The sequence below is a fragment of the Hippocampus guttulatus genome, chromosome 1, assembly GCF_054856545.1.
Source record: "Hippocampus guttulatus isolate MCC_2025c chromosome 1, RoL_Hgut_1.0, whole genome shotgun sequence".
Classification (NCBI taxonomy): domain Eukaryota; kingdom Metazoa; phylum Chordata; class Actinopteri; order Syngnathiformes; family Syngnathidae; genus Hippocampus; species Hippocampus guttulatus.
Genome location: NC_141261.1, coordinates 36,593,953 through 36,621,504, shown reverse-complemented (window position 1 = coordinate 36,621,504; position 27,552 = coordinate 36,593,953). Strand labels below are relative to the sequence as shown.

Below are 27,552 nucleotides of genomic sequence, written 5' to 3'. Positions count from 1 at the left end.
ACAGGTTTTAAAGTTACACAGAGAGTAAATATGGGATAACAGAATTACATTTATTCCAACAGGGCACTGTTGTTTCCCCTCACCGATAAATCGGGTGCACGAATTTTGGCTCATGCTCGACGGAATTTATATTACATACGACCAGCTCTCCACTTTCCAGAAAAGCTGGATATGGCAAGGATTTGCTGACCTGCCATGTAAAAGTACCATATTACAGGCTACCATGGGGGACCTCCAAATACCCACTGTCATGTTTGACAGGAACAATCAACCTATAGGAGAAGTACACTCGTTAATCCGCATGACTTGGCGCCTACCTCACGGTTCAGCAAATGACTGTGCACAGTGAGGCCGACTCTTGCATCGCAGCCAGCCCTGAGACTATGCCTCCGCCATGGGGGCAAAATCCTGGGTTGGTGGCTGACTCTCACCTAACTGTGGGGTCTGGTGCTGCCGGAGAAAGGCCACAATCTCCAGCAGCTGCTGAGGTGGTGGTGGAACTGTCTGATGATGAGGAAGGGTGGCAGATGATCGAATGGAGGCGATGACGACGACGTGTCCTCGCGTGGTGGGATGCCTCCGAGTGGCGCGAGGGGGGAACGCCGGGGCTCTTGGGCCCCAGATGGGGCTAAATGCCCACCAGCCAGCGGGGAAGGAGGTGGGGCCTCACCGGAAGGTGAGGCGCCCAGGGCTCGCCCCGCCGGAATGGGGGGAAGTGGAAGTAGCCGCCCCACAACCCTCCTTAAACAAAAATCAGGCGAGGGCGCTTCCGGGGCCTGCAATGGGTGTGAACCTCGCAAGGCACCAGCGAGAGTCGTACCGAGTGTGGGACCCGGGAGGCGGGGCAAGTCCCTGACGGGGGGCGATTGCCCAGGAGGAGGAGGACGACGACGTGATGACGAACCAGTGGATCTCTCCTGTGTCTGAGGATGACACAGTCCCCGCCTCTCCGGCTTCTCCCGCTATGCCACCCGACTCCTCTTACGACTCTGGTTACGACGCGACTCTCTCCTCATTCATTCCCACAGCTTCACTGCGCCTTTCAACTGTGTGGACGCTGAGCGTCGACCGTGCAGACGCTGGGCGGCTAGAGAGTTCCGTGTAGGTTGTCCCAATGCATTGAAACGTGACGAGTCATTGGATAAATGCTGGTTCAGGGTTCCCACTCTTACACTTGCTTTTTATTTATGGACCTTTTAATGACTTTTGTGGACCAATTTAGTAATTTTTTAAGGCCTTTTTCTCCATTCAGCGGGGGATTCACGGTGGATTTAATGTCCGCTCAGCACTACACGGGCTGAACAGAAAGCCACATATCACTGAGCTGGTGTTCATGACCCGAAGTGATCACGTGATCATCGCCGGAACTAATCGTAGACGGCGGAAAAAGCAGAGCGGGTACCAGGTCCTGCATGTTCCGACAAAACTATGAATTAGAAGGGTGGGGAAAATGACATACACAAATGAAATGAACACTGCAGGTTAATTTTTATGGATTTTAGAAGATTTCCCTGAAAATTATGGACAATTAAGAACATAATTTTACAACGTGTTTTTTATTGATTTTTATTAACTTTATGGACCCGTACGAACCCTGTGGTTTTGTCCCGCCCATTGGACTCTCAGCAGATCGGTTGGCCCAGACACTAGGCTTTTCTGCATGATGATTGGATGATCCGTCTGAGGCTGAATCTCTTTTTGATTGACAGCGAAATGAGCCAATCACCGATCTAATGGTGAAGGCATCCTTTTCATTTTTTTTGAAAAGGAACGGAGAGTAGAATTCACGTGTCACTAAACGGACACCTTTTTTGATGTAGGCCGAAATTGAGCTTCCCCTCCTTGACAGGCCAGCATCCGCCACTGATACAATGAAACCAAAGACCAAAAATTTGCAAAGGTAAATTTTGCAAGCTGTACAGACAGGTGCGGAGACTGTTCACGTTGGCCAGTCCCTCCAATTTTAGTATATGCGAAGCCGAAGCTACCTTAGCCAATCAGGATGCAGAACACAATTCACTGTTTAAAAAAAAGCATTAAAAAACTGCTGTTATGTTGATTAAGACTTGAAAACACTACAGCATCAAAGATTGAGGTCTCCCCAAGTTCCAGTTCAAATTTGACAATTGTAAAATATTGGGCACCGTTCAAATCTCCAGAAACTCAGCTTTTAAACGATGTATAACATGTTCACCCGCGTACTCAGCTGACGACGTGCATTAGCGATTTGTTTTGACAGATGACGTAAGGCCCCTCGGTGGGCCGTCCTAACTTCAAAAGCATTAATAAAATGCACTAAAAAATCTGGTCCCCTGTTGTGAAAAATTTCTTGCTGCAAACATGATTTCGTTGTCAAGGAGTTTCACTGTATCCCCAAGCTCAAGTCTTACATCAACAATACTTGTCGCGCGATAACATCAGCTAGGAAAAGTGGAGTTGAATCAATTTGAAACATTGCTGTTCTTTCTTATGTTGGAAAGGAAGTACTAGCTGGACCTAATGATATAATCCAAAAAAGGTGAAGGAAAGGTGATTTAAGGTTAGGAGATGAAAATTTCGGAAGAGGACCCAGACCTAATTCCCATAGAAAATCTGCAGAGATCTCAAAAGAGTAGTTGGTAAGAGGTACACTTCAAATCTGAGATCTGGAATCGATGGGGAAAAAACAGTGGTCAAAATAACAGAAGAGATGTTTAAGAAACGGGCAATTTAAAGAGTGATTTTTTTTTAAACAAACAAAAATCATTGGCAAAATCCTTGTATTGAGCTGTACAAGGCTTTTAATGTCATTTGTCATTGTCAGCCATGTGAATGATGAACACATTTAGAGAGGCATCTAGTTTAGATGTAACTAAGCATTCTAATGTATTGTGGATATACGACCAATATTTAGTCATGTCCCTGCAAAATAGGAACTGGACGCATCAGAATACAGGAGATCAAAGTTTCACATTTGAAAGCCGATACAAAAGACCCAGGAAGAAAAAGTTAACCATTCAAAGCACGGTTGTAACCTCGGGTGTCATCAGGATGAATCATTATTGTTATCATCATTTGTAGGAAAACACATTTGTGTGACCAATTCTACCATTGCTGTTATTCACTGGTGAGGCCACTTTTTCCATTTTAAGATCAGAAAGAAATCATCAAGAGGTCATCATCATCGCTCCCACAGGCACCAGGTCGCTGCAAAAGACCACCAGTTGCCCATGGGCCTTTTCAAAGAAGAAGGAGGAAAAAAAACAGCACACCAGGGAGAGGTGTATTTTTATCTTGTTGCTCTTGTAAAAATAATAAATAGAATAAAAATACCAGCACTTAGCAGTGATTAAGTCCCACTTGCATTGGTGTACTGTATATATTTGGAAATGTATTATTAAAAAAGAAAAATATCGCTCAAAGCTCAGGATTGGCGCACATAACCAAATCATAGCATTCAATGAGATAATTGACATATCTATAATTTTGGCAAATTCATTTTTGCATCATAGCTAGTGTTCATATGTAAGGTGCTTTTCTTCTGTGGAAGATGGTCTTACATATTTCACAAGCACTATTTGTAAGTACAGTAATGCACAATGTATGAAAATGTGACACCAACAATAACATTCGGAAGAGCTTTTTTTTCGTAACATTTCACAAGTATTCAATGACACAGAACATGCACATAACGGAAAAAAATTTGAATGTTAATCACAATTCCCAAGTTTTCAACAGCTTTATTTCCTACTAAAAAGTGATGCCTGCGATGAAATGGGACAGGGAGAAGTCGAGGCTTAGAAGCCATTATGTTCATAGGCTTCCATACGAAAAGCCGCATTGTGCATCTCATGACACACAAACCTCTGGCTGTCCCACAGCGAGGTCGCTGATGCTATCCGCCGGGGCATCTTCAGGAGCTGGATCGGACCCACCATCGGATCTTTCTGGGACAGAAGTCTGACCAGTCACAGTTCTCCTAAAAAGACGCATGCTCATTTGGAGCAGCTCGTTGTCCACCACAGGATTCATGGGATACTGTTTGGTGAGGCCCTAACAGAGGATGACGACAAGTTGCGAGGTTAAAACACCAAAACTTAGTCCCACTGCAGCTGAGATAAACAATGAAATGAACGGCCCTTTTAATGATTGCGGTCAGTTTACCTTGTCATTTTTCAAGAGCTGCTTGCGGATGCCGAAGTCCCTGCGGGCAGAGAGAGCCTTGCAGCAGGGCCCCAGGTTGCTGAGTAAACCTGCCCTCTCCACTCGTCTGTTCAGGGCTGCCATGTTCAAGGCCCCGAGGTCATGCTCAAACAGCTTGTCGGCATCTGGAAAGGATGCATAACTTAGGTTTGTGTTTTAGGACTGGTACACTCAGAAGGATTTTTTTTTTACCCCAAATCTTAAGAGATTGTAGTTTGTTGTTGTTGTTGTTTTTTTTACAGACACCATGTGAAGATTAAAAAAACAAAAACTGGCAGGTAACAGACTTAAGTTCACTTTATATAGTGTGCTCCGATAATTTCAACACAGCACACCACACCACTGATCTGGAGTTTAGTTCGATAAGAAGAAACTTCACACAATCAAATGTGATATAAGAGAAGCAAAGAGGAAGAAACTGGGAAACAAGACAACATGGAAGACAACAGGAGAGGAGGGACTCACATTGATCTTGAAATTCTTATAAAAAAAAAATTCTTTTCCAAAAAAAAAAAAAAAAAAAAAAAAAAAAATCCAGAAGAAAAAAACCCCCAAACCCGCAGCATATAAGCACTCTCGGGCTTCCGAGAGGTCCAAGAGCTGGTCCTCCATTTCTGAGGGACATTGTGTTTCAGGTAGGATATATTTTTGTTGTTCATTCCTCAGTCACGTTACTTCTTGATTGGCTACATTCTGTTTCACATCACAATTCACGGAGAGTCATGACTTGGGAGTTATGCTTTGCCCACACAAATGAACATTTTTGGTTATAATTATTGAACATGTTTAATACTTGTCAGCCTGGTCCGTCTCAAACTTGATCGAGAAAAAAATCGCTCATGACCACACTCCAACAACAGGTCATTCTTAAATCATCATTTTACACAAAATGAAATAATCTCATGTTTGTTACCCTTGGTAAGGGCAAAAATCGGGACAAGCCGTACTATACATCCATGCAAACAAAAATAAAAAGCATGACATCCATGTTTGGATCAGCAACAACATTTCTAGGAAATTCTTCCCCGAGCCATCACCTTATCATGATGGAGGGGTTAGTGCAGGGGTGGCCAATCAGTCAGAGACGAAGAACCAATTTTTTTACTGTGTTACTGCAAAGAGCCACATCATACCCTTCCTCGCGCACACGCGTTCTCACACACACACACACACACACACACACACACACACACACACACACACACACACACACACACACACACACACACACACACACACACACACACTTCCTCTTCTAGCTGTCCATCATGTCTGATGATGACACTTGCTCCAAGGGAGGGGAGGATGGGTAGGGGGGTGGGGGTGGGGGGGGGTCAGCAACTCTGTCGCTGGTGCCACTTCTCGTGGGCATAGAGACCGATTCTTGAGCCGCAGACTCGACCACAGATGGAGCAAGGGAAACCGGATACCAGGGGGGTACCAGCTGCCCGCTGGTGTCGTTGAATGCGTTTCTCGGTTTGTCTGGCTTGGTTAATTTTGTGTATTTCAGAGATTGCAGTAGCACAAGTGATCTGCCAGGTTGGTCTGTTGAGTGCAAGTGTTTCAAGCTGCGTGGGGTTGATGTTGGCTCGCTTTAGGAGGTCCCTGCTGTAGTCCTTGAGGCGCCGCTTTTGGCCCCCAGCAGAACGCTTTGCACCTCTCAGTTGGCCATAGAGGACCTGGTGGGGCAGGCGGTTGTCTGGCATGCGAATGGTGTGTCCAATCCACCGAAGATGTTTTTTCGCCACGGCCGCTTCCATGCAGATGGAATTGGTGCTTTCGAGGATGTCTGTATGGGGAATTCGATCTTCCCAGGATAGGCCAAGGATCTTTTGCAGGCCGCGGATGTGGAAGGCTTCCAAGGTAGTAATGTGCCGGCGATATGGAGTCCATGACTCTGACCCGTAGAGCAGAGTGGAGAGACACACTGCGTTGTACACAGCAATCTTGGTACAGGTCTTCAGGTTTCGGTTTTCAAAGACCCTGCTGCGTAGGCGACCAAAGGATGATGATGCTTTATTAATACGGGTGTGGACTTCAGTGTCAAGGGAACAGTTTGAAGATAAAGTGGAGCCAAGGTAGGTGAAATGGTCCACTACGTTTAGTGGAGTGCCATTAATGTGAAAGCTGGGGGATGTGGAGGTTGGGGTAGCGAGTTGGAACATGACCTCAGTTTTTTTTAATGTTGATCTGAAGACCAAAGGATTGGTACAGATTGGAAATGGTGTCGAGGGCGTGCTGCATAGAGTTTGAACTGTGAGCTAATATAGTGCAGTCATCAGCATACTGAAGCTCACAGATCTGACAGATTTTTGTCTTTGTGTGAGCCTGGAGCCGTCTGATGTTGAAGAGGCTTCCGTCTAGGCGGTATTCCATATGGACACCGTCTTCATGTCCCATGCCACGGTGGAAGAGGCACGTGGTGGCAGAGAGGAGGATGTTAAAAAGCACTGGAGCCAAGACACAGCCCTGCTTCACCCCGACTTTCACCTTGAAGAGCTCTGACTGGAGTCCTCCGATGAGCACTCTGGCTTGCATCCCATCATGCAGCTGCTGGAGGATGCTGAGAAACTTGGGTGGGACCCCAAGTTTGGAGAGATGTTTCCAGAGCAACTCACGGTTAATGGTGTCAAAGGCTTTGCTGAGATCGATGAAGGCTATGTACAGGTCCTTTTGATGTTCTCTGCTTTTCTCCATTAGCTGTCTTAAAACAAAGATCATGTCAGTGGTGGATCTAGTCTTCCGGTAGCCACACTGGGTTTCTGGAAGCACACCTTCTGAGATGTGCTCGACTAGCCTGCTGAGCATGATTTTGGCCAAGATCTTTCCTGCGGTGGAGAGGAGAGAGATTCCTCGGCTATTCCCACAGGCTGCTCTGTCCCCTTTCTGCTTATAAATAACAACGATGTTAGCATCCTTCCAATCCTGCGGGACGGTCCCATGTTCCCAGATGTTTTGAATCAGGAGGTGCAGTCGGCGCGTGAGGAGATAACCTCCGTGTTTGAAAACCTCTGCAGGGATGCCATCAGGTCCAGCGCTTTTGTTGTTCTTTAGGCCCGCAATGGCTTGCTGGGTTTCAGAATAGGATGGTGGGGCGTCGAGGCTCATGATTGTTGGCAGGTCTGGAAGATTGTCCAGAATGTGTGGATTGACAGGGTTGGTATGGTTGAGAAGATGTTCAAAGTGGTTTGCCCAACGGGCAAGGATCTCATGGTGGTCCTTGAGGAGTGCAGAGCCATCAGCTGATCGGACTGGAGCAATTGCCCGCTTCTTGGGACCATACAGTGCTTTGATGGCATTGTAGAAGCCCTGGGTGTTGTTACAGTCTGCCAGATTTTGGATCTCATTTGCCTTCTGCACCCACCAGGTGTCCTCCATGATACGGAGTGCTCGCTGGGTCACTGTTCTAACTGCAGAAAAGGTGGCTTTACGGGTGAGAGATGTAGGGCAGGACAGGAGAGCTTTATGGGCCTCATGCTTTGCTTTCAGAAGTGTATGTATCTCGGTTGAGTTGCAGTCAAACCAATCCTGGTGGCGTCTCCTTGACTGGCCAAGCACCTCCGAAGCTGTGCTCTGGATAGCCTGGTGCAGAGCTGGCCAGTCACTTGATTCCTCCGGGATCTTGTCAAGGTTTTCAGCAAGGAGTCGCCGGAGGTTGGCTCTGGTGGTGGGGTTGTTCAATGCTGCACAGTTGAGCCTTTTGTTGGGAGCTGTCCTTGGATGACGGGGTTGAATGCTCATGAGGAGTTTGGATCTGACCATGAGATGGTCAGTCCAACACTCAGCTCCGCGCATGACACGGGTGATGAGGACATCCCGTATGTCCTTTTGACGGACAATCACATAGTCCAGGAGATGCCAGTGTTTGGAGCGGGGATGCTGCCAGGTGGTCTTAAACCTGTTCTTCATTTGGAAAATGGTGTTAGTGATGACCAACTGATGTTCTGCACAGAGAGAGAGGAGCCGAAGGCCGTTGTTGTTCATTTTTCCCACTCCATGCTGGCCAATAACTTTACTCCATACCAGGTGTTCCGTGCCCACCCTAGCATTGAAATCTCCCATGACTATGAGCTTGTCCATAGCCGGTGTTTGCTGCAGGATGGTGTCCAGAGTTCTGTAGAAATCCTCCTTTATATTCTGCTCGGCATTCAGAGTAGGTGCGTAGGCACTGATGAGTGTGGCGAAGCGTCCCTTTGCCAGGGGAATGCGCCATGTCATCAGCCTTTCATTGATGCCGGTGGGGGATTCTGGGATGCGCTTCAGCAGTTGGGACTTCACAGCAAAGCCAACTCCATGGTTTCGACGAGTGCCTTCAGGGACCCCTTTCCAGAAGAAGGTATACCCTGCACCAACTTCTGTCAGGGAGTCCTCTCCATGTATCCTGGTCTCGCTGAGAGCTGCGATATCGATGTTATACCTCGCGAGCTCTGTGACCACAAGTGCTGTCCTCCGGTGGGGCCTGTCAGGAGTTTCAGCCAGGTCCAGCAGTGTGCGGACGTTCCACGAAGCTATGCATAGATTTTTTCTATTTCGTTTATTATCCTTTCGACCGCAAGGGGGATGCTCCGACGATTGCGGTTTACCGTCCGGAGTGTGGAGAGCAGACAATTTTTAGACCATTTTTTCTAGGTCCCTCCCCATCTCAGGGGTGAGCAGTGTGGAGCTGCTCAGTCACAATGGAAGCTGCCGAAGAGATGCGCTGCTCCATCCCGCAGTGTCAACGACCATCACTCCATTGCCGCCTGTGTGCATGGTTTGGCTAGGCACTCCCAGCCACATCCTTGGCCTGTGCCCACCGCCATTCCACATCGCCACAGGACTTTGGGGGATTAGGGGGATGCAGGGTGGGGGATTGGGTGTGGGGTTGGGGCAAGAAGCTTGCGCAGAGGTTCGGATTAAGGTGAGGGTGTGGGCGCGCAGTCCTCACTCCCACCATCTTCACTCCTGCCAGGTGGTTTCCGGTGGCATGAGGGTACCCATGACGACCTTCTCCTGGCAAGAGTTGCAGGGGGCTGCCGGTAGTCCGGTCTGTTGGACTCCGCCTGTGCCTGCCCCCAGGTGCCGGTTTGGGATCACTCTTTGTCTGGCCTCTACCCTTCGACCTGTTCGGCTTGGGTGACCCTGCCAGGAGTGCGGGACTCCTGCCGACATAGCTCTAGGGGTCATGGAGACGCGCAAAGTGCCTCACCACGATAAGGTGGTGATCCCATCGAGGCACAAGGGGGATGCTCCGACACACACACACACACACACACACACACACACACACACACACACACACACACACACATACACGCATGTGCACACACTCACGCGGGTGCCCACCAGTGCACTCGCGCAGATATGCACGCACACCACGACAAGCAACAGTTGGAACAGGCCGAAAATGAATTAAAGCTAAAGATACAAACAAACAAATCTTTTTTTTCCCCCACACATTTCCTCCTCCCACCCCTTGCGGTTGACTTGGGACCAGTTCGCTGGCTCCCGGTCGATTCTGATCGACGTATTGGGCACCCCTGCCTCAAAATCAGAGGTAATTCGCTGACTAGCTTAGCGCCGTTGTTTGCGCATGAGCGGCGATGCAGTCATCTGATTGGTTGCCCTCTGTGTCAATCAAGTAACGGGATTGATGATAGGCTGACGTAGTATGTTCTGTGTAGTTAGCGCCTTGTTTGAATGGCATCGCCACTGCCGAGGCGTTTTCGACGCTTGTCGTGTGAAAGCCCGGGAGCCACATTGAATCGGCCAAAGAGTTGGCCACCCCTGGGTTAGTGCATACAAGGAGCTTTATGCACCCATGACAAGGAGGTCCTATGAGAGGCAGCAGACAAAACATATCTAAAAAGACTCCCTATGAAGATAATCACAATTGGAAAATGTTTTTAAGGATTTGAAGGACGCAGCCTGCGAACTGTCCTTCGAGAATTTGAAAACCATGTGCGGTCGAGTCGCACAGAGAGTGACATAATGCGGCCGAAAATGTGGACACAGCCATTGTCTCCGGGCTGGCCGAGGAACACCACAGGATCCCCCCCGAAAGAGTTGGATGAAGTAGCCGGGGAGAATGCGGGCTTCCCTGCCTAAGTTGCTACCCCCGCAAACCTCCCCTTGACCCTGGATAAGTGGAAGAAGATGGACAGAAAGATGGCATCCGAGGAGAAATACTAATCAATCCTTAAAAATGAAGGTTGATAATCAAGAAGTGTAAATAGGAATGAGCACTAAACAAACAAACCTACAAAGACATGAACAAAAGGAATGCTCAGATGCAAACACTCACCTTTTGGGTCATCCAGCTCTGCCTTGCACACTTCTCTGACCTTCTCCAGGAGCGCAGTCCCAGCAAGTCGTTTCGAGACGCCCGCCCTGAGCAGAACAGCGCCTGGGGTGAAGCGCAGGAGAGCTGCTCCAGCCGCTCGGGGCTCTGGCTTCTGTTTGGGCATCAGACTGGACCAGTCCACATCAATGACATCCAGAGGGCCTGATGACACATGGAGGGGAAGGGGCAACTGTCATGAGAGCTGCGACCTCTGACAAATAAGAGACTAAAGATATGTCGCGGTACCTGTAATTTTCTCCTCATCCTGCTGATCGTCTTTTTTCTGACTGTCAGCAAGTATTTCATCAAGCTCATCATCACTGATTGGTTCGTACTCCTCTCCAACAGATGCCACTGACTGGCTGTCGTCTTCTTTCCCCTCCTCTTCTCCTGAACGCAAAGTCCATGCACGCACCCACACACAAACCTTTATGAGATGCACAGCAGATATAAATTGGGTTTGATGTTGCCGATGATTTGTTGTGTCTTTGAATCTTGAATAGTTAGGGAACCTTTTACATGTTACATGTTTGCATATTAATAAACGTGACAAAAGCGACAGACATACCCAGGGCTACCTCGGCTAACCGTGCACAAGGTGCACGAGCACTTAAGTGCATCAAATTTGAAAGCGCATCACATTCAACACTGCAGTTTTTTAGGTTAAATCTAAATAAATAAAGAAAAAAAGTATTTCGAGAGCTGAGTCCATGATTGAGTAAGGAGACTTTTTTGGCCCCCACATTCTCGGTCGGCAGGAGGGTTACACATTTACAACCTCAGATTTTTTTTCAATTGCACTATTATGAAATGTGGCACCTGCGTGCCCAAAACGGGTGCAGCAGAAGAGCCCTGGCACCACCTTGAATCAAACCATAATTTCCCCGAATCGAACAGTGTCGAATCATTCCACTTGAAAATGTTCCGTCCTTGAATTTTTTTTGACCCTGTTTATTGCGATATGTAACGAATCGAGAGGTGCACACCCTTAAAATGCGTGTAGATTTTTACCGTCAATGCTGTCCATCTTCTCCATCTCTGACTGCTCCCCCACAGGGTGGCTGTTGCTTGGGTTCTCAGTTTCTGGTGGGCTGAAGGCTTCTCTTGGCAGGAGGGGCTCATAGTCACCTCTGTCTTGCCGCATCAGGTCCCCTCGCCCTGCAGCTCTGGAGTCACAGTGGGGGGGCAAGTCCAGCATCATCAATCTCTCCCTCTCTCTATCGCCGCCCCTTTCAGCCCTGCTGTCCCGTTCCCGCTCCCTTTCCCGCTCATTCTGCTGAATGAGTCCCTCGGTTAGTAAGCGTTCCCTGTCCCGAACGTCCCTCTCCCTTAGAAGGGGTTCACGAGCAGGACGCATGGGGGGAGGAGGCTCCCGTGCCCTGCCAGGCCAGTCCCTGGATTCTGGGTCCCAGTCTCTCTGTTGTTGAGGAGGCTGTTGAAGAAGCAGGGCTGGCTGCTGTTGGCGGAGGTCCTTTCGGTCCCGCTCCCGATCAAACTGCTCCCTGTCACGCTCTCGTTCTCGACTGTCGTAGGAACCGGCACGGGATTGGGACCTGCCCTGCCTCTCAGAATCAGGGGAGCTACGCCTGGAGCTGTGGCTGCGAGAATCCTGGCGGTCTACAAGGCAAGCACAGTCAGTGTTAGGGTGGTACATGTAACCTGCTGTCTCATGCTCAGAGCTGATCTCATTACTGACCTGAAGAGGTACTGCGGCTTGGCTCGCCTCTCCTCAACTGGTCTATTCGTGATTTCCTCTCTGTTCCTGGTGGGTCACTCACTGCAAGCCTTTCCCTTTCTCTCTCCCTTTCCCGGTCAAGTGTGCCACTGCCCGGAAGCCGCCCCCTACGGGCACGTGTTGCCTGCACGTCATCTCGGTGGGCCGAATCGTTGGAGGGCGACCGCGGGCGCCTGGATGACGCGCGGCTTTGGTTACTTCCCATGCTGTTGCTGCGCGTCTGCTCTGGAGGAGGCTTGCGCAGAAGAGGCTGGGACATCAGGGGCTGTGGCGTCAAAGTCTGCAGCAGCATCGGAGGATCTTGCAGAAGCAGAGGGGCGATCGGAGGGGGGTTGCACCGGTCTCTGTCCCGACCCAACCTGGGGCCCCCACCTCTTCGAAGAGGCTCAGGTGGAGGGCGTTCAGCAGAAGCGGAATCCAGTTGTCCTCCTCGATCTGAGACCTCCTCATCCGACCAGTCACTGAAGGTGTCCATTTTGGAGAGTTGGGCTGGCTCGGCATTGCCGGCAGAGCCACGATGACCTGGTCTCATGGAGGGAGGCGGTGTCCGAGGACCTCTCTTCCTCTTTTGTGGCTGATGCACTGAAGAATCCTCCTCCGATGCCTCAGAATCTCCTCCGCGTTTCCTCTTGCGCTCAAGCACTTTCCTCTTTGCTCCCTTCCTTGGTGAAAGCAGAGACGGAGGACCATCTGTCAAAGCAGAAGCCACGGGACCCTGGTTGAAACGCTCTCCAGTTAGACCTTTGCCACCAGATGCGTCTTCCTCTTTCCGTCCTTTCTTCATCCCCTTCTTCAGTGATTTGGTTTTCTTTTTGCCTTCCTCTGGAGGCTGTGACACAGCGACATCTCTGTCTTTGTTCTCGGCTCCCGGAGCAACAGAAACGGGAGGCGGTGTGGAGTCTCGCAGGTCTCTGCCTCGGCTGCGAGAGTCAGTGTGTGTATCTGACAGCTGATCAGCTCGCCGGTCACCTCCCCTGTTGCGCTCACTTCGGGGCTCCTGGTCCTCATGGCGGCTGCGTGCATCCCTCTTATCTCCAGCTCCTCTGCGCTCCTCGTCCTTCCAGTGGCTGGGTTTGTCATCGGATATCACAGGCCTTGATGGTGAACGCAACAGGGGCTCCAAGGGGCGCACCACCTGGCTGAGCACGCGATGCTTATCCACACCTGCACATGAACATATCACAAGAACTCAGACTTATTAGGTAGCAGTATAGTCTCTGGATATGAAATCCTCATTCCCAAAAAGGATGTGTCCTCGCTAAAAGAATTTCCTACTGTCACTTGGAGGTGGACACACAGGGCTGGGGAGGAGGGGCTGTGGGTGGAGCTTGGCCAGCCCTCGGCCAAGTGGACGCTCACTTTTCTCATCTGTACTGTTGTAGCCATCACTGTCTGCAGGACTCTGGTCACGCGTCCCTCGTTTGGGCGAAGGTCGGGGGCTCGGGCTGGTCTCCAACCTGGGGCGCTTGCGGCTGGAGGACATGACGAGGAGAGTAGTTTTAAAATAATACATTTTACCAAAACAACTTTATTGTGCACAACAAACGACTGTAATTTCTGGACTATTGAACCCCCCCCCCCCCCCCTCAAAAAAGACCACACTGGTCTACAAACCGCGGGTGTCAATGTTATAACATGGAATATTTACAAAGAAAGATGTTACACAGAAAGACAAAAAATATATATATACAGTTCTCAAGATGAACACATGTAGATGAAAATCCTTCCAACCACCCAATACTGTATTGCCCTTCATGAGCATTTTTTTCTTTGAACTCATGTATTTTATGGTCCCTGAATTTGCTGGTCTCCACGCTCAAAAGGTAAAGTAGTGACTGCATCGTAATTTGATAAACAGGGATTTCTTGTGTTCAGACACCTATTTTTTGTGTAAAGACAAGTTCTCTTACTAAATGTTTTGGCTATCATAAAACAAGCAGATTTTTCCCAAAATGAGTTGGGGTGAGGAACAAGGAAACAGCAGCGAATTAAAAAAGAAATAAATAAAAGTCTCCCCCGAAGTTGTGTTTTGGATAAAAGTGAGTTCCGAGGACAGCAATTATTTTCCAAACCAAGAGTCACCAGAGCGCCATTTCACAATGATCTTGGCTTGGACAACATCGAAGATGATTGGCGCATATCCGTGAAAATACATGGTTTAAAGCGTGTGGAAAAAAGTAGCGGCTTTACTCTTCATGCATACATGCCTTGCTTTGCGGTCGTCTCTTGTCTCTCGAGTGGTCCGGTCGTCGCGAGCATCCTCCCTCCTCTCCCGCCTTTCCTCCCTTCCCCGCTCTCGGTCCTCCCATTCTCGCTGCCGCTCTCTCTCCCGCTGCTCTCGTTCCCGTTCGCGCTCCTTCCTCTCTCTCTCCCGTTCTCGTTCTTCACGCTCTCTTTCCCGCTCCCGTTCTCTCTCTCGCTCTCTCTCTCGTTCCCGTTCTCGCTCCCGCTCCCTGGCGCGCTCCCTTTCAGCCTCTCGCTCCTTTTCTCGCTCCTTTTCCCTCTCCTTTTCCCTCTCCTTTTCCCTCTCGCGCTCCCGTTCCCTCTCTCGCTCTCTGTCTCTTTCGCGGTCTCTGGTCCGGTCCTCCCGTCTCTCTTCTCCTCGGTCTGTCCTGCGCTCATCCCTTCGTTCGTCCCTCTCAGACTCCTCCGATCTTCTCTGATGTCTGTTTGGGGAAGCTGCCCTTTGATCTAGGAAAACAAAAGTTACAATTGTTGAGCCAGAAAAATGTGCATTTTCCTCTTGCAAATTAAAATCTGATCTGTCAAAAATAAAAACACATGACCAAGGCGATTCTGTTGCACAAGGCCTTTTTTTTTAAAAGAAAATATTGTTCTCTTTTTGTAATTTTAGTAAGCTTTTATTTCTGTTCTTTTGTTTTTAAATGTATAGTTTCTTTTAATATTGTACTTTTCATCAGGTAAAGCCCATTGAGTTACCTTGTCTATTATTTGTGCAATATAAAAATATAAATAATACTTCCTTACAAGAATGCACATAAGTGGTGCACTTGTGCGCATGAGCACTGAAAATATGAAAAGCGTACCTGATTCAGGGGGTTCACTGCGCATATGTGCCATCAAACATTTTGCGGCATAGAATATAAAACAGTCGCCTGATTTTAGCTAAACAACTACAGCTCAGAGTTCCTTGGATTATTTAATCAGAAGCAATTGAAGATCTCAGGTCAACTGTTTACTTCTGATGTGATCTATCCCGATTTAGTTATTACACATGCCACTATACTGAATCAGAACAGCCATTTTACCGACATGTGCAGAGCTAGAGTATGTTAATATCACCTGATTTATGTTTGTATGGTGAAGACACAGAGACATACGGTGCTCATAAAACAGTATTAACAACTCATGTTGGCACTGGTATCACAGTGTATGATTCGACTTCTACCGGAAAAGTACCATTCATGTTTTTAAATCGTTCAGTTGTTTGATTTATTATTGTCCAAGCGTGCAAAAAATGTTACGCTCTGTGAAAGTTTGCATTAAAGCGAATCTCTCCGTCACAGCGCAGAGTACCATCCCATCCCTGATATAAATAAAGTATATGATCATATACTGTAGTGCCCTTGAAATCTCACTCCTATTTTGGGGTGATGTCATATCGTAGTACAATTCTCGAAGGTTTCTCTATTATTTTTCTGGACCACACTAAAAAGCTGTTTATAAAGTCTGTGTGGTGTGCCCCGCCCAAAAATACCCTTTCGAACTCTCACCTCTCTCGCGATTCTCTCTGCGGTCTCTTTCACTGTGACCGCCTCTCCTGTCGTAAGAAGAGTCTCGGAACTGGTCGCCTCTTCTGTCTCGGTCGGAATTTCTTTCTGTGGCACTGCGTTCTGTGCTCCGTTCACGTGCACCACTGCTTCGAGACTCCCAATTGTCATGACTGCTGTCCAGCTGGCTCCCTCGGGAGTTCCTGTTGGAGCCTGATGGAGGAAGACATTTGACACTGTATATGACACACAAGCTCTTGCATTATCCGCTGAGATAGTCACGCCTTGCCTTTGTCAGAGAAATCACGTCCCCTCCCACGGCTGTTTCGCTCTGTTCTGGTCTCTGTTCGTGCTTCTCTTCCTCCTTCTTCCCGGCCATGAGTTCTACCATAACTCCTGTCTTCCTGGGCCATTTCCTCCTTTCTGAGGGTGTCCATCCGGTCCCTTTCTTTCTCTTTATCCCGCTCTCTCTCCCTTTCTCTCTCTTTCTCCCGCTCACGATCTCGTCGTTCCAATGACTCTCGACTCGAGCGGGTTTCTGTCCTGCTTTCTCGAGTTTCCTTCACATCTCTGCGGTCGCGAGGCTCCCTTGTCATTTCGCGTCCTCTATCTCGGCCATCCCGTCGCTCTCGGACATCCCTGGCCTCTCTGTCGTCGCGGCTATCCCTTGACAAGCCCTGCTCTGAGTCGAAATCCCAGTCATCGCGGTTACCGTCCTTATCTCCCTTCCTGCGGCTTTCTGTTTGAAAGACAAAGGAAAAAAGAAAAAGGATTACTCAAACATTTTCTTTGCCACGAAAGAAGGAATTCCATCTTCCAGCGAAGCACCACAGTAGGATTCTGCTATCGAGTAAAGCATAGAAAGGTTCCACAACTCTGCCATGAAGGATCCTGTCTTAAAAGCACACTGTTGTAGACCATTCATCGTAATTGTAAAGTAGCACTGAACAAGCTTAAGCATCGCCACAGGATGCCCCATCAAAACTTTACGGGCCAAGCGTCTTACAATAAATTGTCATAACCAGTCAACTGTGCATGTTAAAGCTTCTCCACCTAACTTAGCATACCTTGGGCTATCAACACATTGCTAGGCAGTGATAGAGTATGAGTGTGACGTGACTATTGAGGGAAATGTGTGAACGATAAATAAAGAGCAGGCGAGTGGAACAGTCACGGCTGGATCTTTTTATTTATTAATTTGTGGGTCCTCACGTCCACTGCCAGGGTGCTATCAAAACAGTCTAAACAGCCATGACAGCCGTGACGCAGCAAGATCACGACACCAGACCCTGGTTTAGGTGAAAATCTAGATGAAAATAGTGTTTACATTAAAGTCAGTATGGTGTTCGTTAGGGCTGCCAAGATAAATCGACTAGTCGTGAGGACATCGACGATCAAAATCATCAACAATTAATTTAACAGTCAATCAAACATCCATCGTCTACTGCTTATCGGGGGTCGGTTCACGGAGGCAGCGGCTTCAGCAGGGAAACCCAGTACCCGCAGTGAAACTGCGACAAACACTCACGTACAAGCACGCATTCACACACACTGTTGCCCGATAATTGGAATCTCTACTTCTGTGAGACAACTCAAAACGAATGGGGAAGAACACAAAAGACATGTACCATCTCGGCGATCATGTCTGCGCTCCTGAGTGTGTGGACTCCTCTCTCTGTCACCACGGCTTCTCTCGCGACCTCTGGAATGGTGCAGGGCAGGACTCGATTTGTCTGATCGACGGTGGGGGGATGACGCATCTTGAGACGTGGCAGGAGAACGGGAGCGCTGGGACCTTGGCGGAGAAGAGGCCGCAACTGTAGAGCTGCGGTGGTAGGTGGGAGAAGATGAGCGCCGGCGGCGAGGAGATGGCGAATGCCGCTGGGGAGAAGAGTCAGAGCGGGAGGAAGGAGAGTGGCGGTGGGACGGCGTAGGAGTGCGCTGGTGGCGTGGAGGTGTTGGAGACCTACAGATAGAAAGACGAGGTTAATTCATCAATGCTCTGATCCTGAGCCACCTAACCGCATTCAACTCATGAGCTGACCTGCGTGGAGCAGACAGGAGAGCGGTCTTATGTGAAGCAGCTTTGGGAGAGGAGGACTTCTTCCGGACTGAGCGTGAAGATGACACACTACCAGAACGCTCCTCCGAAGTCATTGAGCGCTTCGCCTTGTGGGAACTGTCAGATCGGTCCCTATGAAAGAGCAAGACTTTTCAAAATTACGAATAGCGAAAAATAGGTACTGATGTGGTGGAGTGAGGAATGCAGTCCTTACCGACGTTTCTCCTTCTTCTCTTTGTGCTTTTCTGCATCACGTCCTCGGTCCTTCCCCTCTTTCTGCTTCTCTTCGCCCTTCTCTTTGTTTTTGTGCTTGCCTTTGTGCTTCTTTACAACCACAGGGATATCCAGTGGCACTGGGGGTGGAGGACTCGGGGTACGAGGCCCTTTCTTCTTACTATGGGAACCTTTCGACGTCCTGATAGAAAGACAAAATTCACAAGAGCAATAAGTCATCATATATGCTTCTTTCCTGTATTTTTTCCCATAACAGAAACCCTAACATAAGCCCCATTTAAAAATAAAATGGGGGGGGGGGGGTGAGAGAGAGAGTGTTGAGGATCATGTACTCACACTCCAACTCATGTTAAGTTGCAGTGAGCATCATCACACCAGCCAACATTTAAAAATGCCTCTGACTCATCGACAAAAGTCATACTTGACAAACACGTTTTAGAGCTAACTTTACACTACTACTTGGTGGAATCAGGTCTAAAGAAACCTACTTTGCAGTTTCTGCGACAGGCGATGATGCAGATGCCTTCTTCTCTTTCTTTCCGGACCCTTTAACTGCACTTTTTTGTTTTGGAGAGGCACTGGACTTCTTGGGCAGAGGGGAGTCTCGTGAACGTAACGGCTCGGGCGAGGCCTGAGAATCAGAATCATCTTTAGTGGCAAAATACATAAAACACATCTGGAATTTGACACTGGTAGTTCTTACTCTAGCACTCAGGTAAAGCTAAATAGACGTGATAACAAAATATCCACCTAAGGCATATGTACCAATACAAAATACAGCAAGTCATTAACTAATTCATTGCCAAACAGGTTTTAAATCATTTTTTTATACTACAACTGTCGAACAAGATCCACGGGTTAACTTGTTAATTCGAATGCATTGCTTCTAGAAGTTGGCGGGACAACAATCGACTGGTTAGCACGGCCGCCTCACAGCGCAGAAGTCTGGGGTTTGATTCCGGGCTATGGCCTTCCCGTGTGGAGTTTGCATGTTCCTCCTCCGTTATGCCTCACGACGGAGAAAAAAAAAAAGGTAATTGGAGGCTATCAACTAAGTTGAGCCAGCTGGTTTACTTAACTCTGCAAGTAGCCAAACAAAAGCGTCCTGCTTAGACGTCCCCTCAAAAAATAAAGAGGAGCTTATTACTAGTGATAGCCAGAGGTTATTGAAATTTAAACTTTTTAAAACCATGGTGAACCATCAAACCGCTAACTGGCAGATGCCCATTTTGTAAGTAAGTGTGTGAGTGTTTAATTCAACTCATTTAACGCAAGGGTTACTGCATTGGTACATCTGTGTATAACGTAGATATATCTGTATATCCGTGTCACGGTGATCTGTGTAGTTAAAGTTGAGTTTTGGTAGTTGAATAAACACCAAGTTTTGAATTCAATGAAAAATCATGTTCATTAATCATGATTTCACTATCACTCAAAAGAACAGTTTTTATCATATTTTCCATAATCATCCAACACCAATAAATACAGCGGGCAACAGTCAGAAAGTATTTGTTACTTCTCACTTCTGCCACCAACAGAAGAGTACAAAACTATGCAAAGTGACAAAGCAAAAGTGAATACTCCAATAACTACAGCAGAGGTGCGCATAAGGGACACTGCATGAGTGCAAGTGTAGTTTGTCCATGTGGACAGACAAGATGTGGAGGGGCTACGAAACCCCTGGCTCCTTACCTTGTGCATGGCTGTGGATCTTGTTTTGGTGGGCGTCTCGTCTTTTTTAATGACAATTTCCTCTCTCTTCTCTAAATTCTCCTGCTCCAGTTTCATCAGCTCACGTTGAATCTTCTGTCGTTTCATCTCAAGGGACAACTCGTAGTCGTAATCACCAATATCAGAGTCTGCAAATTCATCAAGAATAGACTTAAAACAAACTGAGAGTCTTCAAGAAATAGACTTTAGTGATCACGCCCGTCCCCCCTCCCAAAAAAAATACAAATTCTGGTAAACCTTCGCGGTTTGTTTCCCACTCAATGGGCTCTTCTTCGCTGGCAGGAGTGCGCTCCTTAATAATTTTGATGTCCTCTTTCTCTCTATGTCGGCCCCTGGAAGAGTCTCTCTGCTGTGATTTGGGACAGGCACATAAACGCACACAACATGAATTCTTTCCATTTTTTAAATACCCCTCTTTAAGTCATCACCTTATTGTGGTGGAGGCTTTGTGTGTCCCTTAGGAGCTAAGTTGTCTGTAGATTTACTGTATGCCCCTGGCAGGGTCGTCTATGACAAACAGGTCTGAGGTGAGGGACAAGACAAAGCATGGCTCTAAGACCCATTAGAAACCATTTTGGAACTCGTCCTCCCTTGCCCAGACAGGGGTCACTCGGGCCCCTCTTTGGAGCCAGGCCCGATGGTGGGGCTCATTGGTGAGCGCCCGGGCCCACCAACATATAGGGGAGGTGATGCATTAATAAAAGGCGTCAATGATATCATCTTTCTTAGACGTCTGCATAAAATGACAACATCGAGGAGCGATTGTCTCATTTCCCCAAAACATTTCTACCTCCTCCAACCTCACTCCTCTGTCAATCTCCTCCCTTCCTTAATGGAATTTCTGGTGAGAGGCGCTAGGATGTAAACAGAGGTTGAGAAACTAAAAAGCAGATGTTACACTCATCTGGTGCATTGGATTGAAATCGGTCAATGTTTAATGCAAAATGGGTGATCGACTCATGTCCTAATTTGCACGATCTATCAATAATGTCATTGATCGGATCAGCAAAATATAACATTCCAGCAAACAACCCCATTCACTCTGGGGTCTTTCTCTGCTGCAATAGTGTTTTTTGGGAGCCCAAAGGCTAAATTCTTTTTAGCCTTGTGTTGTGGGAGCGGAAAGTCTTTGCGCAGGGGACCCAGAGGTTATGCGTCGGCGACCTGGACCATCTGGCAAAATTGTAAAAAGCAGTGCTGTATTTATGCTGTGCAGTATGGATTTACTGACTGGTACAAATTGTGAAGTTTTTTTTTTAACGTCATTTAAAAAACTAGCTAGAGTATTGTGTTATATATTTAATTTCAACATCTCTTAAATTCAAAATAGATTTCATCACTCAACACAAGTTAGATGAACTTTCGGCTATGCACATTTAGCCAGTCACAGATCAAATTAACAGGCAAGCGCGTTGTTTGAGCAAACACGGAAATACAGTAGGTGCATTGTTGACACATGAACCAAGATTGCAATAGTTTTAGCGAAAGCCCCGGACACCTGAATGACTGGTGATGTTCATGCATTTTTTTTTCATTAATGTCAGAGAAGGAGATGTTGTGAATATGGAAACATTACGTGTTATATTCAATGAATGTTTATGATAATGTTTTTTTTTTAATTTGAGGGGTTTAAATGGTCATTTTTTTCCAATGCATTTTCTCAATGGCATGTAAATATAAAAATTGTTTCAATAAATGTGCGGCGCCAGCTTCTGATTAAATCTGTGATCGGCTATATATATTTTTTTCTAAATTCACTGATCAAAAATGCTGATCTCTTCAAGCAGGGGTAGGGAACTCTGGTTCTTCGAGAGCCATATCCTGCCTGTTTTCGAGCTCTCCCTTCTCCCAACACACCTAATTGATCATGATTGTTTCAGGTTTCTACAGAGCTTGCTGATGATCTGATCGTTTGAATCAGGTGTATTGGAGTAGGGAGGGATCTAAAACAGGTAGAATATGGCTCTCGAGGAACCGGAGTTCCCTACTCCTGACTTAAAGCCAACTAGGAAACTGCAATGAGAAAAATTAGATGAGTCCCATGTCTCCTGGCTTGCCTTGGCATCCCATAGAAGAGTTGGGCAGAAGTGGCTGCTGAGAGGGGAGTCAGCTTCCCCCCGGCCGGATAAGAGGAAAAATGCATGGATGGATGGCATTTTGAAATGATTGTGTTATTTATGAACTTTTCTCATTAAGATTATGCTTAATACCATAAGGATATATATCCGCACTGCTCCCATCTGATTTTAAACAACTGGTTGTGACCAGTTGGAAATCCAAAGCAAAGAGTGAGTGTGCACTCACTCTTCCTGTGGGGGATGCTGGTTCATCTAAATCACGCTTTACACTGTCTGGGTCATTATCTTGTCTTTTATTCTTCATCCTCTCCCGCAAGTCACCAGTGGGTCTCTCTGCTGACCTGCTCCAACAAACAAACAAACAGACAGACAGACAGACAGACAGACAGACAGACAGACAGACAGACAGACAGACAGACAGACAGACAGACAGACAGACAGACAGACAGACAGACAGACAGACACACACACACACACAAAGAGCGGCAAGTTAAATTCAATCGTTCCAATGTACACTATTTTAATGAAGGCTACTCTGACACTGGCCAATATCACAGCGCTAGCAGACAGGGCCACCCCTCCCTAAACTCAAAGTAAAAATTGTGCACGTTCATGTGAAGGTAACATAATTGGTCCTCATTCGCTTGAATGTCAGTAGAGGAACTTGAAAATCTTGATGGATCATGCAAGTTGAATGTATGGGAGCAGTTTGGCAACTAGGGGTGAAACGACTCCTTCAGTAATTCGGGTACCTCAAATAAAAATAAAAATGAATGAGGATTTTCTTCGGTCTCTGCTCACACTTTATTTGGTGTGCGCCATCATCTTGACATGTCAAGGAAGCTGCAAACACTAATAACGTAACACGTGTCCAACGCCAAGGCAAACTTCAGAATAAAAGCTTGCCAAATAATACATTGACGCCAATACAATAGCCTTAGCAGGCTTTTGTTTTGAAGGTGGCCAGTGAGGTGATGTGACAGCTAGCCGCACTTATCTTTGACAGTTTGGCTTGTCACAATTTTTATTGTAGTGATGAAGAGAGTTTGCAATTCACTCTCCATGTTTAAAGGAAAAGGGTGTCCTCAAATTGCACTTTGAGGTCTTTTTCATTCACGGTCCATGTATAAAATAAGAATTTATCCTGCCTTATAAGAAATCTTAATGGCTATATTTGACATTTTGAGTTGAACGTTTTTTTTTTAATTTAATGAACAAAAAATGTTTTATAAAATAAATGAATACAGAGTTCTATTCATCTTGTTTTATTTTTTGCTGATCCGAAATGATCTGCTGCACCACGAGCATGACAATTTTATTTATCGGCCTAGATGATATGTCAATGTTTAAGAAATGCAGTCCACGTTTAGATATTATGTTTAATAAAAAAATTATTTGGATATGTTGAATAGTTAAAGTCATAGATTTGTTTGAATCGACACACTTAATTTTATTTCTTTACTTTTAAATGTTGTTTAAAGTCTTCTGTTAATGTGTTTATTATTGTCAATGTACGTTTTTTCTCTCTGATTCTGAATGTAGTTAGCTGTTGTGTTTTTAAATGCTTTTAGATGTCTCTGCTTGTGTGAATCACATTGAGAATCATTGTGTATGAAACGTACAATACAAAGTAGCTGCCTTGCCTTTAGTTTGTGGGATTTCTTAGTGATTCACACAGTACAGTGTAAACTTACATGTTCGCCTTACTTGAATGGCAGAATTATGTTCTCATGGTATACTGTTTTTCATAATAATTAATGCTTCATTTACCAATATCTTACTATCCTGTAATTATCAGAGATCTGATGTTGTTTACTTGAATAAAGATTAATTCATTGTTGAAAAATACATTACAAAATGACTTTAGGGAGAAAAAAAATTAAATGCCATCACAATCACAACATTGAGGTTAAAAAAAATAAATAAAAAATAAACACACAATTCCATTATTTTCCAAATTTTCAGCCTACTTAAAAACAAAGCAACATACCGGCTGAAATTAAATCCTTTGCCTCGTGGGTGAGTTCCATGTGTGTAGCGACAAGTGTTTCCGTAACTGCAATTTCCTGTCTTCAGCCAATTTCTACAGTGACTCTGAAAGACACAACTGAGCATTTCATTTGACTCATGACAGTGGACAGCCCAGAAATTAGATACCACAATCTGTGTTGTACATACATCAGCAGCATTACTTCCGGTGCTCGGGCCGAGTCTTTCAAACACGCTGGGCCGTCGCGAAGGGGCCGCAGGGTTGTTGGTGCTGCTGGATGCGGTGGTGCTGCTGCTATCGGATATTGTTTTTGAATTCTCCACTGTAACCTTCCGCCTGATCTTGGACATTCTGCAGGACTGATGGAAATCATGCAAAAATCTGTTGTTACAAGTTTGGACAAACGCAACCATTGAATCAACTATGATCTCAATACAGGCAGTTGAGGGGGGGGGGGGGCTTTTGTAAAGTTTAGAAGACACTTTGTTTTCTTTAGATATGACAGTTTTAAGAACTAATGGCATAAATCCATTCATCCATTTTCCGACCCACTTAACCTCACAAGGGTTGTGGTGGGCTGCTGGAGTAGTGTTCGGGCAGTAGGCGAGGGTCACCCTGAACCGGTTGCCAGCTAATCGCAGGGCACACACAGACGAACAACCATCCACGCTCACACTCACACCTAGGGATGTGGGAGAAAACCAGAGTACCCGGAGAAAACCCACACAGGCCCGGTGAGAACATGCAACTCTCCACAGGGAGGCCTGAGCTGGAATTGAACCCAGAACTTCTGCACTGTGAAGTCGACACGCTAACCACTGGACCAACGGGCCGCCATGTATCGAATATGTAAAATATAAATACTGTTAACATACTTGCCAGTACCACTGATTTTTCTTGCTTTCAAAAACATCAATGATCAGACAGACGATATCGTGGACAGAGGCTCTCTCCATCCACCTTACTCCCATATATACATGCAGGTAACTGGTCTGTTGTCAACTGTCTATACTCTCAGACCTTCACCAACAGAGTGGAACATCTGAGAAAACCCGGGTCACATTTAACTGTTTGGATACATTACGTCCGCATACACGAAAATTACCGGGGAGCGGGGGGGGGGGGGGGGTTAATGAAGTTTAAATTTAAATCTATCAGGACTGGGTTAATCAAATTTGACAAATGGAGAAATACTTTTTCTGTTAAATTGTGGTGCATTTGGTAAAACCATTTCAAATATGATTTATCAATTTTGGGGGACAAAAGTCCAAGTCCCTATTAAGTGGGGCTAACTCAGGGGTGGGCAAACTTTTTGGCTCGGGGGCCGCATTGACTTTTAAAATTTGACAGAAGGGCCAGGTCAGCACGAGCTATGGTATATTAAAAAAAACTGCATTTGTTGACAGTCCATATCAAACATCAACAGAACAAAAGCATGAAAGTACGGTATTAATATACTTTTTTTAAATGACAAAAGTGTTGTTGATGACCTATTTTAGCCTGTGCATCGCTGCAGATGGGTTGTGATCAGACCAGTAGAAGTAGAGCGATACAGAGGTACTAGGTGGTCGAAAAGATTGCCCCGCCCGTGTTCTGCAACTTCAAGTCAATGCGCCACCTGGCGGTGAAATGCCTGTCATTACAAGTCAAATTGAAATGAATGCAATCATTCACATCGAACCTTAATTGTGGACCAACCTTCGGCGGGCCGGATTAAGAAGACAAACGGGCCGGATTCGGCCCCCGGGGCGTAGTTGTAGTTTGCCCACCACTGGGCTAACTCCATAAAACGCACTCTTGTGTGCGAGTCTTGGCAAAGCAAAATGCCTCCTTGCCTATATGATTTAAATTGCGATGCAAACAGACCGACGGTGATTATTATCCTGCAAACTACAACAGTAAACTGCATTGAACCATTCGTAAAACATGGACCTTATTAACGTTTGAGGCAAACAAACGAAAGAGCCTAAGCTAGCATGATGCACTTCGTGTTGTCATTGAGCGCGAGGCCTTCGCGGTTCCTAGCGCGTATGCTGCACAATGAACAGACAACAAGATCGCTCACCCAGGATTCTGAATCGGTGTCGCATCTACTATTATCCAGATATAAGATTTATTAACTGAATAAATTACATTTATTCCTCAAAGGCGAATTCTAATAGTTCCCGGGGAGTCCGCATATTGACGGATGATGTGCGTCATAGGCCACAGTCTTCTTTGGTGCGCGCGAAAGGCAACGCGAGACTCATGAATAATAGTAGCGCCATCTAACGGTTGAAGGTTTTTTCTTTTTACAATGTCCTTCGCTGGCACGATCAGGTCACAAATGACATGCTGAAAGTCATGTTATATATCTGTAAGCGTTTGTTAAATTGTTGATTATCATTTTATGTTTGAACATTACAGTATTGTCGTTGATGTTATTCATTCATTCATTCATTCAATTACTGAACCGCTTTATCATAATGTAAGCTTATGTTAAATTATTAATTATTTTCATTTTATATTTGAGCATTATATTCTTTTATGTTATAGTTATCTAAATTATATTCTGTTTAATAATTGTTGAAACATTCTTATGTTGTTTGCGTCTGATTGGCTGAAGAGAAGCAGGAAGTGTTTTCGTGACTGAAAGGGGGTTGTGTTCTCGTTCATCCCTTCGGAGGTGCGGACGTTCTTTTTTCTTTCTCCTTTTTAATAAACTGCATTCAAGGATTCCACCTCTCCATTTGTCATTCGTAAAGAAGAGCCATCCACTGAAAAACAACGAACCCCTCAACTTACAATCACTTGGGTCGCGGGGAGGGGTGCTGGAGCCCATCCCAGCTGTCTTCGGGCAGTAGGCGAGGGACACCCTGAACCGGTTGCCAGCCAATCGCAGGGCTCGTTGATGTTAAAGTTACCTAAATTATATTCTCTTTAATAATTTCTTAAACATGTTTATATTGAGAGCGTCTGATTGGCTGAAGGAAACAGGAAGTGTTTTAATAGCCGGAAAAAGGAGTTGTGCGCTAGAAGGTGCTGCGGTGCAGTCGTCTTTTTTTCCCTTTTAATAAAACTGCATTCAAAGGATTCCATCTCTCCTTTTGCCCATTCTTAAAGTAGAGCTATCCACTAAAAACAACGAACCCATCAATTTACATGTCTGCTGTACTCATAAACCATTTTTGATTGGATTGAAATAAATAGATAAATAAATAAATCTGGTTTAAGTTACAGCCATTAGATGCCATTCATTTGGACCTAAGTTATCTCGTGGTTCAAGACACAGCTAAAATACAGACCTGGAATTTTTATGAATGAGATGGAGAGCTGTTCCCATTATGTTTAATCCCCCGTGTATCCGGGTAATAAAAAATACTAGATTGAACTCAGTATACACGCCACTGTAAAGTTCAAGCACAAAATAATAATACACACAAAAAAAAACCACGCTATTGAATTAATACTTTTGTAACTGTATTGATAAAATCTGATCAATGTTATT

At 46.1% G+C, this 27,552-nt stretch overlaps 1 protein-coding gene across 5 annotated transcripts; it reads right to left on the bottom strand.

Annotated features, from left to right (window-relative positions):
- Nucleotides 1–2,757: 2,757 nt before the first annotated feature.
- zc3h13 (zinc finger CCCH-type containing 13) lies at nt 2,758–26,279 on the bottom strand. Of its 5 annotated transcripts, none has more exons than XM_086128827.1 (20): nt 26,131–26,279; nt 24,254–24,424; nt 24,066–24,169; nt 22,302–22,416; nt 20,235–20,346; nt 19,959–20,125; nt 18,755–18,897; nt 18,247–18,447; nt 18,015–18,164; nt 17,599–17,936; nt 16,260–16,709; nt 15,974–16,183; nt 14,447–14,930; nt 13,515–13,711; nt 12,201–13,403; nt 11,516–12,121; nt 10,751–10,894; nt 10,466–10,666; nt 4,144–4,307; nt 2,758–4,032 (listed from the first exon to the last, which is right to left on the bottom strand). In XM_086128827.1, exons 2-20 carry the CDS (start codon nt 24,413–24,415, stop codon nt 3,829–3,831), a joined length of 5,355 nt encoding a protein of 1,784 aa, XP_085984953.1. In that variant the 5' UTR covers nt 24,416–24,424; nt 26,131–26,279; the 3' UTR covers nt 2,758–3,828. The 5 variants fall into 5 exon arrangements, with proteins under 5 accessions (XP_085984953.1, XP_085984965.1, XP_085984972.1 ...); XM_086128839.1 differs by having other exon boundaries at nt 13,599–13,711; XM_086128846.1 differs by lacking the exon at nt 26,131–26,279 and having other exon boundaries at nt 24,066–24,182; nt 24,254–24,402.
- Between the last annotated feature and the right edge of the window lie 1,273 nt (nt 26,280–27,552).